Source organism: Moschus berezovskii, chromosome 21 (genome assembly GCF_049115385.1).
Source record: "Moschus berezovskii isolate FMDL1 chromosome 21, NW_MosBer_1.0, whole genome shotgun sequence".
In the NCBI taxonomy this organism is placed as follows: domain Eukaryota; kingdom Metazoa; phylum Chordata; class Mammalia; order Artiodactyla; family Moschidae; genus Moschus; species Moschus berezovskii.
The window spans coordinates 39,597,211-39,615,736 of record NC_142480.1 but is presented as its reverse complement, the minus strand read 5'-3'; the positions used below and the strand labels follow the sequence as shown (position 1 = coordinate 39,615,736).

Genomic DNA, 18,526 nt, shown 5'->3' with positions numbered 1-18,526 from the left:
GATTATTGATATTTCTCCCAGCAATCTTGATTCCAGCTTGTGCTTCATACAGCCCAGCATTTCTCATGATGTACTCTGCATATAAGTGAAATAAGCAGGGTGACAATATACAGCCTTGACATACTCCTTTTCCTATTTGGAACCAGTCTGTTGTTCCACGTCCAGTCTAACTGTTGATTCCTGATCTGCATATAGGTTTCTCAAGAGACAGGTCAGGTGGTCGGGTATTCCGATCTCTTTCAGAATTTTCCGCAGTTTATTGTGATCCACACAGTCAATAAAGCAGAAATAGATGTTTTTCTGGAATTCTCTTGCTTTTTCGATGATCCAGTGGATGTTGGCAATTTGATCTCTGGTTCCTCTGCCTCTTCTAAAACCAGCTTGAACATCTGGAAGTTCACGTTCATGTATTGCTGAAGCCTGGCTTGCAGAATTTTAAGCATGACTTTACTAGCGTGTGAGATGAGTGCAATTATGCGGTAGTTTAAGCATTCTTTGGCACTGCCTTTCTTTGGGATTGGAATGAAAACTGACCTTTTCCAGTCCTGTGGCCACTGCTGAGTTTTCCAAATTTGCTGGCATATTGAGTGCAACACTTTCACAGCATTATCTTTCAGGATTTGAAATAGCTCAACTGGAATTCCATCACCTCCACTAGCTTTGTTTGTAGTGCTTTCTAAGGCCCACTTGACTTCACATTCCAGGATGTCTGGCTCTAGGTGAGTGAGCACACCATCGTGATGAATTGGGTCATGAAGATCCTTTTTGTTCAGTTCTTCTGTGTATTCTTGCCACCTCTTCTTAATATCTTCTGCTTCTGTTAGGTCCATACCATTTCTGTCCTTTATTGAGCCCATCTGTGCATGAAATGTGCCCTTGGAATCTCTAATTTTCTTGAAGAGATCTCTTGTCTTTCCCATTCTGTTGTTTTCCTCTATTTCTTTGCATTGATTGATGAGGAAGGCTTTCTTATTTCTCCTTGCTATTCTTTGGAACTCTGCATTCAGATGCTTATATCTTTCCTTTTCTCCTTTGCTTTTCGCTTCTCTTCTTTTCACAGCGATTTGTAAGGCCTCCTCAGACAGCCATTTTGCTTTTTTGCATTTCTTTTCCATGGGGATGGTCTTGATCCCTGTCTCCTGTACAATGTCACGAACCTCCGTCCATAGTTCATCAGGCACTCTATCAGATCTAGTCCCTTAAATCTATTTCTCACTTCCACTGTATAATCATAAGGAATTTATGTATAAACTTATATTATGCATATATTGTGGATGCTTATGTATATATATTTTGTATATACGTGCTATTTACGCTTTATATATAAGTGAAATGAATAACAGCAATGATATAAGGCAGCTGCAGCAATGATATAAGGAACTAGAGTAGATAATTAGGATTATTTTGTTGTTATACTCACACAACCTTTAAAGTGGAATAGTGTTATTTCAAAGTGGACTTGGATTCGTTGTAAACATATATTGGAAACCCTAGGGCAACCACTGCTGCTGCTGCTAAGTCACTTCAGTCGTGTCCGACTCCGTGCGACCCCATAGACGGAAGCCCACCAGGCTCCTCCGTCCCTGGGATTCTCCAGGCAAGAACACTGGAGTGGGTTGCCATTTCCTTCTCCAAGGTGTGAAAGTGAAAAGTGAAAGTGAAGTCGCTCAGTCATGTCTGACCCTCAGCGACCCCACGGACTGCAGCCTACCAGGCTCCTCCATCCATGGGATTTTCTAGGCAAGAGTACTGGAGAGGCTTGCCATTGGTTAAAAAAAAAAAAGTATAACTGATGTGCCAAGTAAGGAAAGAAAATGTAATCATAAAAAATGCTCAATTAAACCAGAAAAGGCAGTAAGAAAGTGGAAGACAAAAATAGCAACAAAGAACAAGGACAACAAATGTTAGCAGAAAACATAGTAATGAATGCAGTATACATTAATCCAACTAAATCAATAATCACTTTGAAAGTCAACGGTGTAAATGTATCAATCAAAAGACGCAAACTGCCAGAACTCATCGAAAATCAGTTCACAACTATGTTATCTGCAAGAAATCCACTTTAAAATAAAGACACAAAATATATTGTGCTAACATGAAACAAAAGAAAGCGGGAGAGCTATATTAAATTCAGAGTGGACTTCAAAGTAAGGGAAGTTATCAGGGATAAAGAAGGCCAGGACATGATGATAAAGGGGTCAATTATTCAAGAAGACATAAGCATTCTTAATGTGTATGCAGCTAACAACAGGGCACTTAAAAGTATGTGAGGCAAAAACTGATAGCCCTGAGAGGAGAAACAGACGAATCCACCACCACAGACGGAGGCTTCAGTTCCCCTCTATCTGACACAGACAAATCCAGCAGGCAAAAAACCAACAAGGACACAGGCGAACTCAACAACACCATTAATCACCTTGATATAAATGACATCTACAAAGTACTTCATCCAGCAAAAGCAGAAAATACGTTTTCCTCATATGGAACACTCATCAAGACAGATTACATTCTGGGCCATAAAATACACATTAACAAATTTAAAGACCAGAAATCATACAACGTCTGGTTTTAGACCACAGCAGAATTAAACCAGAAATCAGTAACAGAAAGGTATTAACAACAAGAAAATCTTCAAGTATGTAGAGATTAAACAACACATGTCCAATTGACATGTGAGTCAAAGAAGACGTCTCAAAATAAGTTTTAAAATATTTTTAACTAAATGAACAAGTAAATTATCAAAATCTGCATGATGCAGCAAAACCAATGCTTAGAGGGAAATTTATAGCATTGGTGTATATAATAGAAAAGATGAAAGATCTAAAATCAATAATCTAAGTTTCTACCTTAGGACACTAGAAAAAAAAGAGCAAATTAAATCCAAAGTAAGCAGAAAATCAGAGCAGAAATCAATAAAATTGAAAACAGGAAATCAGTACAGAAAAAATGAAACAAAGCTGGTTCTTTGAAGAGATCAACTGGTGTGATAAGTCTCTAGCTAGGCTAACTAAGGAAAAAAGAAATGATGCTAATTACTAATATCAGAGATTAAAGAGGGAAAATAACCACGGATTCTTTGGAAATTAAAAGAATAAGCAAGAAATACAACAAACAACTCAATTGCCATAAATCTGATAACTTAGATGAAATGGACCAATTCCTTGAGAGGCACAATCCACCAAAACTCACACGAGAAGAAATAAATGATCTGAATAGGATATACATGCTTTTTAAATGGAATCAATAATCTTCTAAAACAGAAAGCACAGATGCAGATGGGTTCACTGGTGAATTTTACTAAACATTTAAGAAAGAAATTATATTAATTATCCAGTCTCTTTCAGAGAATAGAAGCAGAAAGAATACTTCCTAACTCATTATATGAGGCCAGTATTCCCCTACTGCCAAACCAAAGACAGTATAAGAAAAGAAACTACAGACCAATGTCTCTCATGAACACAGATATAAAAATCCTCAACAAAATATTAGCAAATCAAATTCAACAATGTATAAAAAGAACTATACTTCACAACGAACTAAGATTTATCCCAGGGAAGCAAGACTCATTCAACATTCAAAATCAATTAACATAATTCATCATATCACAAACTAGAAAAGGAAAACCACATAATCATATCAATTCATGCAGAAAAAGGGTCTGACAAAATCCAACACCCATTCATGATAAAAACCCTCAATAAACTAGGAACACAGGGAACTTTCTCAACTTGATAAAGACAATCTACAAAAAATCCTAAAACTAGCATCCTATTTAGTGGCAAGAAACCTGAAGCATTGTCACTAAGACCAGGCTAAGGCTGAGTGAGTGTGTGCCAAGTTGTGTCCGACTGTGTGCAACCCCATGGAGTGCAGCCCACCAGGCTCCTCTGTCCATGGGATTCTCCATGCAGGATTACTGGAGTGGGTTGCCATTTCCTCCTCCTGCGGATCTTCCCGACCCGGGTACTGAACCCGGGTCTCCTGTGTTACTTGCGTTGCAGGCAGATTCTTTACCACTTGAGCCCCTGGGGAAACCCCCACTAAGACCATGTACCAGGCAAAGATGCCTCCTCCCACCACTCCTTTTCAGCTCTGTACTGGAAATCTTGTTAATGCAATAAGGCAAAGAAAAGAAAGTAAAGATATTGGTGAGGAAGACATAAAACTGTTTATAGACGACACAACCATCTATGTAGAAAACCTGAAGAGATTAACCAAAACATTCTTGGGACTAGTAAGTGATCATAGCAAGGTTGCACAATATGAGATTAACATACAAAATTCAACTGTTTTCCTACATACCAACAATGAACAAGTGGAATTTGAAATTAATAATACATGATCATCTACATTAGCACCAAGAAAGCAAAATACTTAGGCATATAAATCTAACAAAATGTATATATAAGATCTATATGTAAAGAAAACCACAAAACTCTGATGAATGAAGTCAAAGAAGAACAAAATAAATGGAGAAATATTCCACCCTCGTGGTGAGAAAGCCTCAGTATTGTCAGTTCTTCCCGATTTTATCTATAGATTCAATGTGTGCATGCATGCTAAGTCACTTCAGTCGTGTCTGACTCTTTGCGACCCTATGGCTCATAGCCCACCAGGCTCCTCTGTCCTTGGGATTCTCCATGCAAGAATACTGGAGTGGGTCACAGTGCCCTCTTACAGGAGATCTTCTCGCCCAGGGTATTGAACCTGTGCTTCTTACATCTACTGCATTGGCAGGTGGGTTCTTTACCACTAGCACCACCTGGGAAGCAATGCAACCCCAATCAAAATCCTGGCAAGTTATTTTGTGATTATCAACAAAATGACTCTAACGTTTACAAGGAGAGGGAAAAGACTTAGACTACCCAACACAATAACTGAAGGAGAATAAAGCCGGAAGACTGACGCTGTCCTGCTTTGAGACCGACTGTGAAGCCATGGCAATCAAGACAGTGCGGAACTGGAAAAAGGACAGACAAATCCATTAATAGACAGAACAGAGAACCCAGAAATAGCACCGTATAAACACAACCAACTGACCACTGGCAAAGAAGCAAAGACAATACAATGGAGCAAAGATTACCTCTTCAACAAATAGTGCTGAAGCAACTAGATTCTCACATGCAAAATAAAGAACCAGACACAGAGACCATACTGACTCAAAAATTGACTCACAAAAGGATCACAAGATGCAAATGTTAAACTCAAAACTATAGAACTACAAGTTAACGTTAACATAGAAGGAAACCTACACAACCTTGGGTATGGTGAAGCCTTTTTAGATACAGTAACAAAGACATGATCTTGAAAGAAATAATTGATAAGCTGGACTTGATTAAAATTAAAAACTTCTGCTCTGTGAAAGGCAGTATCGAGAGAATTAGATGATAGCCACAGACTGGGAAAATATATTTACAAAAGACAAATCTGATAAAGGACTGCTATTCAAAATACACAAAGAGTCCTTAAAATGCAGCAATAAGAAAACAAACAACCCAATCTTAAAAATGGCCAAAGACCTTAACAGACACTCCACCAAAGAAGATAAACAAGTGGCAAATATGCATATGAAAAATGGTCCACATCATATGTCATCGAGGAAATGAAAATTAAAATAACTACTACTAAACAGCTACTGAAACAGCCAAAACCTGGAACACTGATGACATGAAACGCTGGCAAGGACGTGGAGCAACAGGAACTCTCATTTATTGTTGGTAGAAACAAAGGCAAAGTGGTACGTTTCAGAAGACCACCTGGCAGTTTCTTACAAAACTCAACATACTCTTACCATATGATCCAACATGTTCCTTGATATTTACACAAAGAAGTTGAAAAATTATGTCTTCATAAAACCTGCACACAGATGTTTATAGCAACTGTATTCATAGTAGCCCCAAAGTGGAAAGAATCCAAATGCCCATTAACTGAAGGACAGATAAACAAAATGTGGTATACCCACATAATGGAGTATTATCCCACAATCAAGAGAAATGAAATATTAATGAAGTACTGATACATGCTACAACTTGGATGAAAACCTTAAAAACATTACGCTCAGGGAAAGAAGCAAGACGAGATACTGTAGGATGTCACTCCTATGAAATATGCAGATTCGGCAAATCCACTGAGACAAAAAAGTAGTGGCTACCAAGGACAGGATAGGAAGACGGTGTTTGGGGGAAACAGGAAGGGATTGCTAATGGGTCCTGGGGTTTCTTTTTGGGGTGGTGAAAATTATTCTGAAAGTGACTGTGGTGATGCTCATTCAACTCTGCAGCCTGGGAGCATTGTGACCTTAGACAAGGACTCCTCCCGAGCCAACTGTTGTCTCTGTATAATGTCAACCATATGACCATATGTCAATCACTGAGTATGGTAAGACTCAAACAATTAAGTTTACACCCTGAGTGTGAAAGCATCAGGCACGTAACAGGAGTCCTATACAAGCTAAAAGTATGTGAAAGTACCTTGTGACCAATACCTTCACAAATGCCAGGTGATTTTATAATTTCACATATAAAATTATACATTATCAGAAATAATCCATTTTCAGTTTCACATAATGCTTTCCAAAGACTCACCTGAGCTCCGTGCCCCACTGTTTAAAAGAGAAGTTAATAGAATTTGGAGGCCCTGGGGCGGGCTGATTTGCAGCTTGCTCTCCTACCAGCTCTCCAGGGGCAGCTTCCACAGCTAGGACATTTCTGGCTTTTTCTGCAGAAGCATTTGAGTGCAGGTTAATTAGATCTGAAAGAAAAGCAAACAAGTGTCAGTTATTCAATGATTCCACAGGGAACTTGACAGCCTACATAATACATTATTTTTTACATAAACTATATGAAAATTTACATGATATATATTACAGTAGTTTTAAGTGTTGTTTATTTATTTTTGGTAGCGCTGGGTCTTCGTTGCTGCACGCAGCCTTTCTCTAGTTGGGGTGAGTAGAGGCTACTCTTCATTGCAGTGCACGGGCTTCTCATTGCGGTGGCTTCTCTTGTTGCAGAGCACAGGCTCTAGGGCGTTCGGGCTTCAAGAGTGTGGTGCATGGGCTTAGGTGCTGCAAGGTTCGTGGGATCTTCCCAGACCAAGGATTGAACCTGTGCCCCCTGCACTGGCAGGTGGATTCTTATACACTTTACCACCACGGAAGTCCAATATTACAGTATATTTTTAATGTGTACTACATAAAAATACAATCTGTAGATGGCTAGAGTGTTCTGTAACCATTTTCATCTAAAGTTGATCCCCGTTCTTCAGAGGAAGGTTGTACATGCTTCAAACCATCAAGTGTTAACAGCAACAGCACAGGGAAAATAGCTAGAGCCCATCTCCGCTGTCCTGTAGATCAGTAAACCCAGTATACAGCTGTGATCATGGTCCACTTACCTATATCGATAAGGAACAATTTCCAGGATAAACTGCTATGTTAAAAAAAAAATTGCAGACCAGATTACACTAATGCCATTTTCTGTAAGAAAGTGAGGGGAATAGAATATATACATACTTGCTAATTGCAAATAGTGACACTGAAAAAATAAGTCTGCACACAAAGGCCAGCAGTTCAGTAACTTCACGGGCAAATGCATTGATGCAAAAGCCTGATCAAATCTGAGACTATATCTTAAAAATGTAAGCATTTGAAATATTTGAGGTTGCAATGATATGCTGCCCAGAATTTGCTTCAAGATAACAATATTTTGTTATTTAACAAATAAATGATATCTGGCCCAAACAACATGTTATTTGCTTCCAAATAATAAAATAAAGTGGGTAAGTATATCAATGAAACAAAATGGGTCATGAAATACTAATTGTTGAAACTACCTAATAAACATGTGGGTAATATGTTATTCTCTCTTTGCTGCTGCTGCTGCTGCTAAGTCACTTCAGTCGTGTCCGACTCTGTGTGACCCCATAGATGGAAGCCCACCAGGCTCCCCCGTCCCTGGGATTCTCCAGGCAAGAACACTGGAGTGGGTTGCCATTTCCTTCTCCTTGCATATGCTTAAAATTTCCCATAATAAAAACTTACTTTTCTAAAGTTCTGATAAAATGTATCCAATAATAAATATTTTGTATTCTTCCCAACTGTATAATCTCTCTGAGAATATACATGTTTGTAAACAGAATTTAACACTGTTTCATGATAATCAATTTGATCCATACTTCCCTGGAATAAAGCATCCCTAGACTGGTAATGTCAATCATCACTTTCAGTGGAAATAATCAGAATGGAATGCTGGACACTGATATCCAAGGAAAATTTTACTTTCTAATCAGATGAGCACACAACCTGAGTTCACTCAGGACAAGTCACTGTGAAGGTCACTGAGCACAGGAAGACAGAGAAGGCAGAGCACAGGAAGTACTGGAGTCAGGGGTCCTTGAAAACTGATGTCCAAATGAGAACACCTATTGATGGGCTCACACTTGGTTGGCAGGTCACTCACTTGACCGTAGTCATTGTGGGAAGGGCTCCGGAAACACATTGGGAAAAGTATGCTGGGTGTAACATGAAGTGACTGCTGTGTATCCATCAGGGGAACTGGGGCCTGGCCAGGAGAGTCAACGCCTGGCTCATAGTAGGGTTCTGAGTAGGAAAAGCAAGAATTTGTGTTGGGAGACAGAAGAACTATGGGCTTAGCAATAGATTACAAGATTAAGTCAAGAACGCCAGAAATTACAAACCACCTAATTCCTGATTCAAACGACAACTGTGTATGAAGCATTAGGTGATTAGGGTACAACAAACGATCAGAGTTCTTGCCCTAAAGGAGAACACATCTAGGAGAAAGACATAAAACAATAAAACGTTAAGCTCCAAGTCACCACCGAATGCATCGAGTCCCTGGTATCCAGACCTTCCTCTGAGTCTCAGGATCCAGGAGATGCCTTGGGGATTTTCCACGGGACAGAAGGAAGGGGTCCTGCCCTCAGCTTCAACCACAGTGGTTCCTCTTTTCACTCTTTTATATCCTGGGGTTCCCCTTGAGATTTCATTTGGGGAAAGAAAAAAAGAGTTCCAAAAAACAAACAAAAACAAGCCAAGTTCAAACACCACTAACGGGGTCCAGTCTCCTCCACCTACTTCGTCTGTCAGGACACGGAAGACCAGAGTCTCTGCAGCAACGACTGCGTAGCGGTGCATGACTGCACTGGGCAGAGGCGGGCACCCGACATCTGTGAGCATGTGTCAGTCAGTGGGCACACGGGCACACCTCTTCTTTAGGCAAAGGTAAAGTCAACACCCAGGCTTTCCAGAGGCTGGTCTTTCACAGACCCCTCGCAGGCGAAGCAGCACAGCTTGAAGCCAAGCCAGGAAATAAGCACAATGCACTGCACCTGTTTCTGACTCGAGCCGAGTCCAGCCCCTTCTTCCTGTGTGGGTCGGCAGCGAGGTGACGCACGGCCCCTCTGCGGGTGAGACTGTCAAGGGCGCTAGCACAGCCCAGCGCCCATGACCAGGACGCCCAGCCCTTGCAGCAGCCCTGGGCTCACGCTGGAAATGCTTCCTGAGGAACTCAGGCCCTGGGGGTGGGGTGCAGAAACAGGACTGGAGCCAGGGAGGATGTTGGCAAAACAGACCATTTCTCAAAGTCATTATCTGATGTGAAAAAGAAGCCATTTCCCAGTTTTAGCTATTATTGTTTTGTCTGCTTTGGGGTTTTAAAAAGACCACGTGGAGGTTTCCTTAATTAAAAGCGGAGTTGCTGGCTTCTCCTCAATACATGTACTAACATTAGCATTCAGGGGACCACTTCAAGGAGGACACAAACTAGGACAGGACAGTATTTCCTTAAAGCCTCAAGAGGATGGACTGGGTTCACAAACATGTGCTTTACCATGCAGCTGCAGTGGGGGAAGAGTCTGTGCTTGAAGAGTTTTGGTGTTTAGATCTTTGTTATTTTTGAAAATTTTCAAATGCCTAAATGATACTCCTGAGCAAGTTTTGGACTACAAATTTTACATTCCTGGGTTCTGATTCCAGCAGAGCTTCTATCGTCCCAGTGTGGCCATTCCCAGATCTCTAGGAGTCTTTCCCACTGGATGCAGTCTAACACCAGGGGCCCCAGGGGCCCCACATAGGGGAAGCTCCTGCTCACATCTGGTCACCTCCGTGAGTCTTCCCCTCCTCTCCTGATCCTAGCCCCCCGCCAGCAACCTCAAAGAGGGCAGAGCAGAGCGCCAAGACGCAGCATCATCCAAGAAATGAGGAAAGAGCTCTGGGGAGAGGCCATTCCCATGTGTGGCAAAGTTACTGCAAGAGAGAGCCTGTGGGTCCTCACTGGGAGCTGGCAGAGGCCACTCAGAGTGGGGCTAACCTGAAAAAGCTTTCCCCTTTATCAAAGTGAGTTTAATCCAGCTTGTGAAGGAGTGGTCGGAAGCAGCATAGTTACCTTCCAAGTGAGGGTACAGTGTGTGTCTACCCCAAAAGGAAGCAGAGGCAGCAACCCACCGGGTCTCAGAGGCCCTGGGGTGGACCAGCCCACGTGTCTGGTTAATGACTTGCCCATCTGCTCTCTCCCAAGCCACACCAAGGATGTAAATCTTGGGAGAATCGGACCCCTGTCTGATGTGCTGACGGCCACATACCCCACAGCAGACACAGAGGGGGGCTCGATGAACACTGGTAAACGGCCGAAGGAAGGCATGAAGGACGACGGCCGTGGTGCGGAGGAAGGGCCTGCTATGGGCTGAGGGCAGGAGGCAGCATGCCCTGCCGTTCTCTAAGAATCTATGCTCACCATCCCTCCTGACTCCCCCTCTCCTGCCACCTCGCCCCTGAGACCCCCTGAGTGACGCGGGGGGGAGCACACCCCAATCCAGGGCTTCTCTCTCTTGCCTTCTCATGCCTCCATGCACTCCTGCATCATGCTCAGTGCCCCCATCCACCCCCCAACATTCACTGCACGCCATCCCACTCAAAGCTGGGCTCGGCCCGTCTCCACGGGCGCCACAGTCCAGTCCACCGTGGACAGTCTCCTGCAGATCTTCTTCAGGAGGCTCCCATGGGCTCCCCAGAGATAGAGCTGGAAGCTAACCCTGCTCATCATCTCCCTCCCTGTCACAGCCTGATATCAGGAATCACAGAAACTTCAATCCAGGAGGAACCTCAGGGAGCATCTTGTTCCCAGGTGGGGAAATGGTGTGTGCCCGAGGTTCCACGCACTTTCTGCACTAGATCAGGCTGCCTCTCAGCCTCGAGGTTGATAATTGCCATGACTTACACGTCACAACAACACATGGCGTTCTGCAGAATTTTACAAACAGGATTATATAAAAGCACAGCTTCTTTGATGACTTTGGGGAACTGGGACATTAAACGATTTGGTGGAATTCCTGTGGCTTTGCCAACGTGGGGTCTGCATCCTACCCTACGGGTTCCCTCCCTCCAGTCCCAGCACGTGCTCAGAGCGCCCAGCACACGCTGGGGGAGGGCTGGACCCAGCGGCCACTTCCCTTCCCCTCCCCCTGCTCCCACACAAGCCGCCAGCTCCACGGCGGTTACTCTCGCAGCTGTTTCAGAGGAGGAAATGTGCGACCATCCCTCAAACCATCTGCACTGGACCGTTTTCTGCGAGAAACACCCCTGAACTCAAACAGGCACTTGGGCACTGAAGCCTCCTATGATCGTAAGGGCTTCTGTATTCCGGAACTCTCAAGAAGTCTTAAAAAACAAAGTCCTGTTTTCCCTCACTTGTTCGCCTATTCGTTTAGATGGGAAATGGAGTATACAGAAAGTGCAGCACACACATCGTGCATCTGGGTTCTGGCTCTCTCTCTCCCAACAGCTCTGAAGGTCGGCAGATTCTTGATTTTATCTTTGCAAATTATTCCTTTGTGTTGGAACTAGGTCTTTATCTATCCAAACATGGAAGACATACAGAGGCGTCTGAGGCATGGCACACTTTCAGAAGCCAGGCTGCCGATGAAAGGCGGACAGACCAGATAAAACAGTGACAGTCATCCCACTTTCTAATATCTGTCTGACTAATATACGGCTGCAAATTCCAATCACACAGATGAACAGACTCTTCCTCTGGAAACATGAAGCCTAGAAAACAAATTTAATGTGAGCAATTATGTGACAGTGCCAACTGCCTATCCAAACTCCGTTCCAGCTCTTCCTCACAGACCCTGGTTTTGAGGTGGCCACATGCTCAGCTAAAACACTTGCCTCCTCAAACTCCATTCCAGCAAGGGCTGGTCCTGTGACAGTTCTAGCTAATGAGGCAAAAAGTGATAGTTTCCAGGAAAGCTTTCTCCTATTTGATATGGGTGTCACTTCCAAAGGAGGGCAGAATGGGTCCCTCAGTGGCACTGGTGGGGGGAGCTTTGCCAACTAGGAACTGCCATCGTGAGACACAAATCTCTACTTGTAAGTCCCTACTCAGTTCAGTTCAGTTCAGTTGCTCAGTCGTGTCCGACTCTTTGCAACCCCATGAATCACAGCACGCCAGGCCTCCCTGTCCATCACCAACTCCCGGAGTTCACTCAAACTCATGTCCATCGAGTCGGTGATGCCATCCAGCCATCTCATTCTCTGTCGTCCCTTTCTCCTCCTGCCCCCAATCCCTCCCAGCAACAGAATCTTTTCCAGTGAGTCAACTCGTCGCATGAGGTGGCCAAAGTATTGGAGTTTCAGCTTTAGCATCAGTCCTTCCAATGAAGTCCCTACTAGGTTTTCCATTAATTGCACCTGAATGGAACCCTAAGGGATTCAAAATTATAATATGTATGTATATATTGCTGTTGTTGGTTCGTTGCTCAGTCCTGTCTGATTGTGATCCCATGGACTGGAGCCCACGTGGCTACTCTGTCCATGGGATTTCCCAGGCAAGAATACTGGAGTGGGTTGCCATTTTCTTTCTCCAGGGGGTTCTTCCTGACCCAGGGATCAAACTAGCATCTCCGCACTACAATCAAGACTCTTTACTGATGAGCCACCAGGGAAGCCCATATGTATGTATACGTGTGTGTATGTTGTTCAGTCGCTCAGTCATGTCTGACTCTTTGTGACCCTATTAACTGCAGTATGCCAGGCTTCCCTGTCCTTCACCATCTCCTGGAGTTTGCTCAGACTCATGTCCATTGAGTCAATGATGCCATCCAAGCATCTCGTCCTCTGTCGACCTCTTCTCCTCCTGCCCTCCATCTTTCCCAGCATCAGGGTCTTTTCCAATGAGTTGGCACTTCACATCAAGTGGCCAAAGTTTTGGAGCTTCAGCTTTAAACTTCAGCATCAGTCCTTCCAATGAATATTCAGAGCTGACTTCCTTTAGGATTGATTAGTTTGATCTCATTGCTGTCGAAGGAACTCTCAAGAGTCTTCTCCAGTGCCACAGTTCAAAAGCATCAATTCTTTGGTGCTCAGCCTTCTTTGACTTCCCTGGTGGCTCAGACGGTAAAGAGTCTGCCTACAACGTGGGAGACCCGGGTTTGATCCCTGGGTCAGGAAGATCCCCTGGAGAAGGAAATGGCAACCCACTCCAGTATTCTTGCCTGGAAAATCCCATGGATGGAGGAGCCTGGTAGGCTACAGTCCATGGGGTCGCAAAGAGTTGGACACGACTGAGCAACTAAACTTTCTTTAAACTTTCAGCCTTCTTTATGGTGCAACTTTCACATCCGTACATGACTACTGGAAAAACCATAGCTTTGATTAGTGGACCTTTGTAGGCAAAGTAATGTCTCTGCTTTTTAATACACTGTCTAGGTTTGTCATAGCTTTTCTCCAAAGAGCAAGCGTCTTCTAATTTCGTGGCTGTAGTCACTGTCCACAGTGATTTTGGAGCCCGAGAAAATAAAGTTTCCATTTTTTCCCATCTATTTGCCATGAAGTGATGGGACGGGATGCCATGATCTTAGTTTTCTGAATGTTGAGTTTTAAACCAGCTTTTTCCCTTTCTTCTTTCACCTTCATCAAGAGGCTGTTTTAGTTCCTCCTTGCTTTCTGCCACTAGGGTGGTGTTATCTGCATATCTGAAGTTATTGATATTTCTCCCAGCAATCCTGATTCTAGCTTGTGATTAATCCAGCCCAGCATTTCGCATGATGTACTCTACATAAAAGTTAAATAAGTAGGATGACAATTTATAGTCTTGATGTACTCCTTTCCCAATTTTGAACCAGTCCGTTGTTCCATGTCCAGTTCTAACTATTGCTTCTTGACCTGCATGCAGGTTTCTCAGGAAGCAGATTAGGTGGTCTGATATTCCCATCTCTATAAGAATTTTCCACAGTTTGTTGTGACCCACATAGTCAAAGGCTTTAGTGTAGTCAATGAAGCAGATGTTTTTTCTGGAATTCTCTTGCTTTTTCTATGATCCACCAGATGTTGGCAATTTGATCGCTGGTTCCTCTGCCTTTTCTAAATCCAGCTTATATATCTGGAATTTCTTGGTTCACATACTGTTGAAGCCGAGAGCTTGAAGGATTGTGAGCATTACCTTGCTAGCATGTGAAAAAAGTGCAACTGTGTGATAGTCTGAACATTCTTTGGCATTGCCCTTCTTTGGGACTGGAATATAATATATATTTTTACACTTAACACTGCAGTTTCCCACGTGATCCTCATAAGAGAACTACAGGGGGTGGGGACAGTTCGGGGACAAGGCTATCCTGAGTATTCCTCCCAATCCCATCCAGCCAACTGCCTGGGCCTGGGGCCTGGACAGCACCCTCTGCCCTCTTGCTCCCACAAAGCTAATCCCACCTTTAATCTTCTAACTCTCTCACTACACAATCTCCAACTCTGCACACGTTTTTCCCATCTTTTCTGCTGCTACCTGCTACTGTGATTTCTAGGCTGGACCAGCCTTTCAACTGGTCTCCCTTCCTCTCCTCTTGCCGAGGAATCCATTCTTTCCCTCTCGGCCATGGTTAATCATCGGAAATGCACATCCAACCCAATCACTGGTCGTGCCTTTGCTTATCTTACAAGCCCCTCCAGGTCTGGTCCCTGATCATCCACCCAGCTTTCTCTGTGTCACTCCTGCCCACCCTCTCTACGTGTGCATCAGGTCCTGATCTCCAGGGTCTCCAGGCCTTTCCACTCACTGCTTCACAAGGCTGGCTCTTACCTGACTTCAGGACTCAGTTCAGTCATCTCCTAGTCCAGGAAGCCTTCGCAGGCACCACCAACATCCTACCCTCCAACACGCACGTGTAGATAAGCTTCCTGTGCCCACCTCAGGCCCCTGTGCTTACCAGACTGCATCGTGCAGGCCTCTTTACCTGTCTGGGTCCCTCACTAGACCACATACTCTTCGAGAACACGGCCCACAACTTATCTGCCTTTATATCCCAGGCAGTGGCAAATGCCTAGAATATAAGAAGGCCTGGAGTCAAAGACTGAATGAACAATCTCCATTTCACAGTTGATGAAACTAAGGCTCAAAAAGAGAGGGACGCTCAAGACATTACAGGAGGGGTCAGAAAAAATACTTCCTCTTGAAGGGCCAGATAGCAGATATTTTAGACTGGTGAGCCAAATGGTCTTGTGACAGCTATTCAACCCTACCACTGGTGTGCAAAAGCAGCCACAGACAATACGAAATAAATGAGTGGTGCTTTGTTCCGATAAAATTTCATTTCCACAGGCTGCAGTCTGCTACTCTTTACTAGAGAGAAAAGGACTCACACTCAAGAGTCTGACAAACAGTAAACATCAGAGATAAGACTCAAACCCAGGCCCACAGGGATTCTTCCACTAGACAGAGCTGCCTGTCCGGGAAACGTGAATTTCGTTTATCTTTCCCCGTGCTGAATTTAGGTGCTAGGCAAGTACTGATGGAGCACAACATTAGCAACAAATGAAGACATTACCAAAAACTGGGTATCATGGAGAGGACAGTAGGAAAAGTTTCATTTTTTAATGCAAATCAGAGTAATAAAAACATGTCTTCAATCTTAGCTAGAGTTAGCATGATTTAGGCTGAGCAGATGACTACTAGCATGGCTTCTGAAACAGCACAGGGCACCACGACATACCTGAACACATTTTATCTTTTAACCAATTTTATCTAAGATGATGATTAAAATGGGGGGGTGTAAAATCTAGCCTTTTCTTCTTGACTTCCTTCTTTAGCCTTTCTGTTTTCCTGAATAACTACGGTCTTACAAATCACCTGGTCATCCCAAGTTTAACTATTTATTCTCAGAAGTTATCTGTAAAACTGGCAGAAGTTCAAAATTATAGTCATTTCTACACATAAAATTTTCAGAGGCATTCCACTGCTCTTAGGAGAGTCCAGAAGCCCCAGCCCACAGCCCAGCCCCCAACCCTGCTCCTGGATGGGCCCCCCAGCTTGGTTCCCTGCCCACTGCCTTCCTCCCCGAGCCTCACCTCCTTCTAGTCCTGGAGGGCACTGCGCTGCTCTTACCTGGTCATTCTCAGGTCTCAGAGAGGGTCCCCACCCACCCCAAAGCTATGCTTAAGCCATTCATGGCCCTTGGTACCCTGTTCCTTCCCTCTCATGAGATCTCACTTTTTCTTCCCTCTGCTGGACTAGAAACTCTGTGAGGGGGATCCAGGCCTGTCGTGGGCATCTGCTTCCTGAATGAGTAAATGCCAGAGGATGCCAACTCTAAATTCCCACACTACAGTCCCCAAACCAAATGCAGAGAGCCAAGGGGGGCTGCATGTGTTTTCTCCGGCTCCCTGGCCTCAGAACCTCGGCTTAAAAGAAGGAAGGATGTGTGTTATGAAAGGATCACAGGGCTAGGTGCCATTCCTGTGGCCCTCCTCTTGGTCTAATGCCTGAGTCTCCCTGAGATAGAAACACTTGGTGTCCTCAGAATAAAGGAACCAAGGCAAAGCCAGGCTCGCCTGTGCCAAAGGCTACTGCCTTGGATATTGCTGGCTTCCCGCAGGGTTGCCAAACATTCCCAGTGACTGATCCTGAGCTATGGAGATTCTTTTGATCCAAAGCTCTATAATAGTGCCTTTTTAAAAAACTCAGTCATCAATGAGCAGACATGTGAACTAAACACAGAGGGGCTTTGGCTTGAAAAGGAAGGCATCCCTTCAGCTCCTGCTGTTGTTGGTGTTAAGTCATCCATGAAAATGACCTACGAACTCTCACTGCATAGCATTTTAACAGGTATGAAGTACACAGTAATTTCTCACTGACCAAAGGGTTAACCTGTTGATTGTTTAAAAACGAGGCAGGCAGTAAAACAGTAATTTGGAGGAAAAATAATTTTAAAAGTCCAAGAAGGCTTTCATTTCCAAAACTGGTCAGCTGCACACATTGCCAGGTCACCAGTAACCTACAGTAGCCTGTGTTCTCCCAAGCGAAGGTCTCAAAGGTGTGACAAAGTTCACACCACAACTCTTCACAGGCCTGAGAACCACACCACACCAGCTAAATCCCATAGTGCACTCCTCAAGAAACGCTGGTGTGACAGCCTGGCTTCTCACTCCTTACTTCAGGGCCCAGGGGCCGGCTATTTCTGGGCCTGCTCTGCTCCCTCTATGAAGAGACAGCCACAGTACAGCACCCCATCTCCACTTCCACAGCCCCTGCAGGAGCCAGGCTGGACGGTGAGCTTTGAATAACTATCCTCCTACTCTTCTAATAGGGTAATCACAACTGAACAGTCACAAGAAGATCATGGGGCTTCACCTTTTTTGATATTCAAATATAAAACCACTTTATCTCCACACTGCAACTGGCTAGGTCTTAGGATGAACTGTGAAAATGCCACAGGTCTAAGATAAAATGGAACCAGAGTTTTATCGTCTGGTTTAACGTCTTCCCAAGGAGCGTCACTGAATCACAGTGAGGGCTCTGAGAACATCTTCCCAGTAGGCACACACATCCGTGCACAGGACTGTGGGTGTTGGTGCTTCGCCTTCAGAGGGAGTGGAGAGAAGTCTGGCCCTGGGGTCAGACTGGACCTCAGCACGACAGCTGACTACCCACTGCCCTCAGCAGTACCATCTCTTTAGGGAGCTAGGCACCAGCCTTGCCTGACTTCTGAGGTTGTTGTCGGGCTTGAATATAGTCTGTACATGAAAGCAGAGGCCCTCAGTAACTATGGGATGCTGCCCCTTCCTAAGGGATCATCATCATTATTTTCATTCTCAGTCCTTCTGCTAAGTTGACTTAATATATCAAATGTCAATGCAAAAAGCACGGACACGGGAGCCCTCCATCTCTCACCTACCTGTGTTATCTCTGGCCACGAGACCCTGAGAAAAATCTCCAGGAGTCGGGGAGGTCCTGCTGTCCCACTTTACCATGTCAAGGCTGTTGCAATATTCCCATCTCTTCTGCTGAAGTTCTTGTAACCAGTAAGTCATGAGTTGACGATTAGGGGCCTACAAGAGGGAGTGGGGAAAAAGTGTTATGGTCACCAAAAGCATAAACAGCATAAAAAAATTTATGTTTTGTGAGGACAGACTGGACACTTTGACACATGGAAGGGAGAGTTAAGAATAACTCAAAGAGCAGCTTCCCTGGGGGCTCAGTGGTAAAGAATCTGCCTGTCAATGCAGGGGGACACAGGTTCC

At 44.2% G+C, this 18,526-nt stretch overlaps 1 protein-coding gene across 2 annotated transcripts in view; it reads right to left on the bottom strand.

Moving 5' to 3' along the window:
- The window catches only part of TBC1D2B (TBC1 domain family member 2B), a 93,033-nt gene that overhangs the window by 49,689 nt on the left and 24,818 nt on the right, over positions 1-18,526 (bottom strand). For both annotated transcript variants that reach the window (XM_055418003.2, XM_055418004.2), the window contains exons 2-3: positions 18,181-18,334; positions 6,585-6,750 (exon numbers count right to left, since the gene is read on the bottom strand). In XM_055418003.2, coding sequence (XP_055273978.1) covers positions 6,585-6,750; positions 18,181-18,334 — 320 coding nt within the window. The remainder of the gene's footprint in view (positions 1-6,584; positions 6,751-18,180; positions 18,335-18,526) is intronic.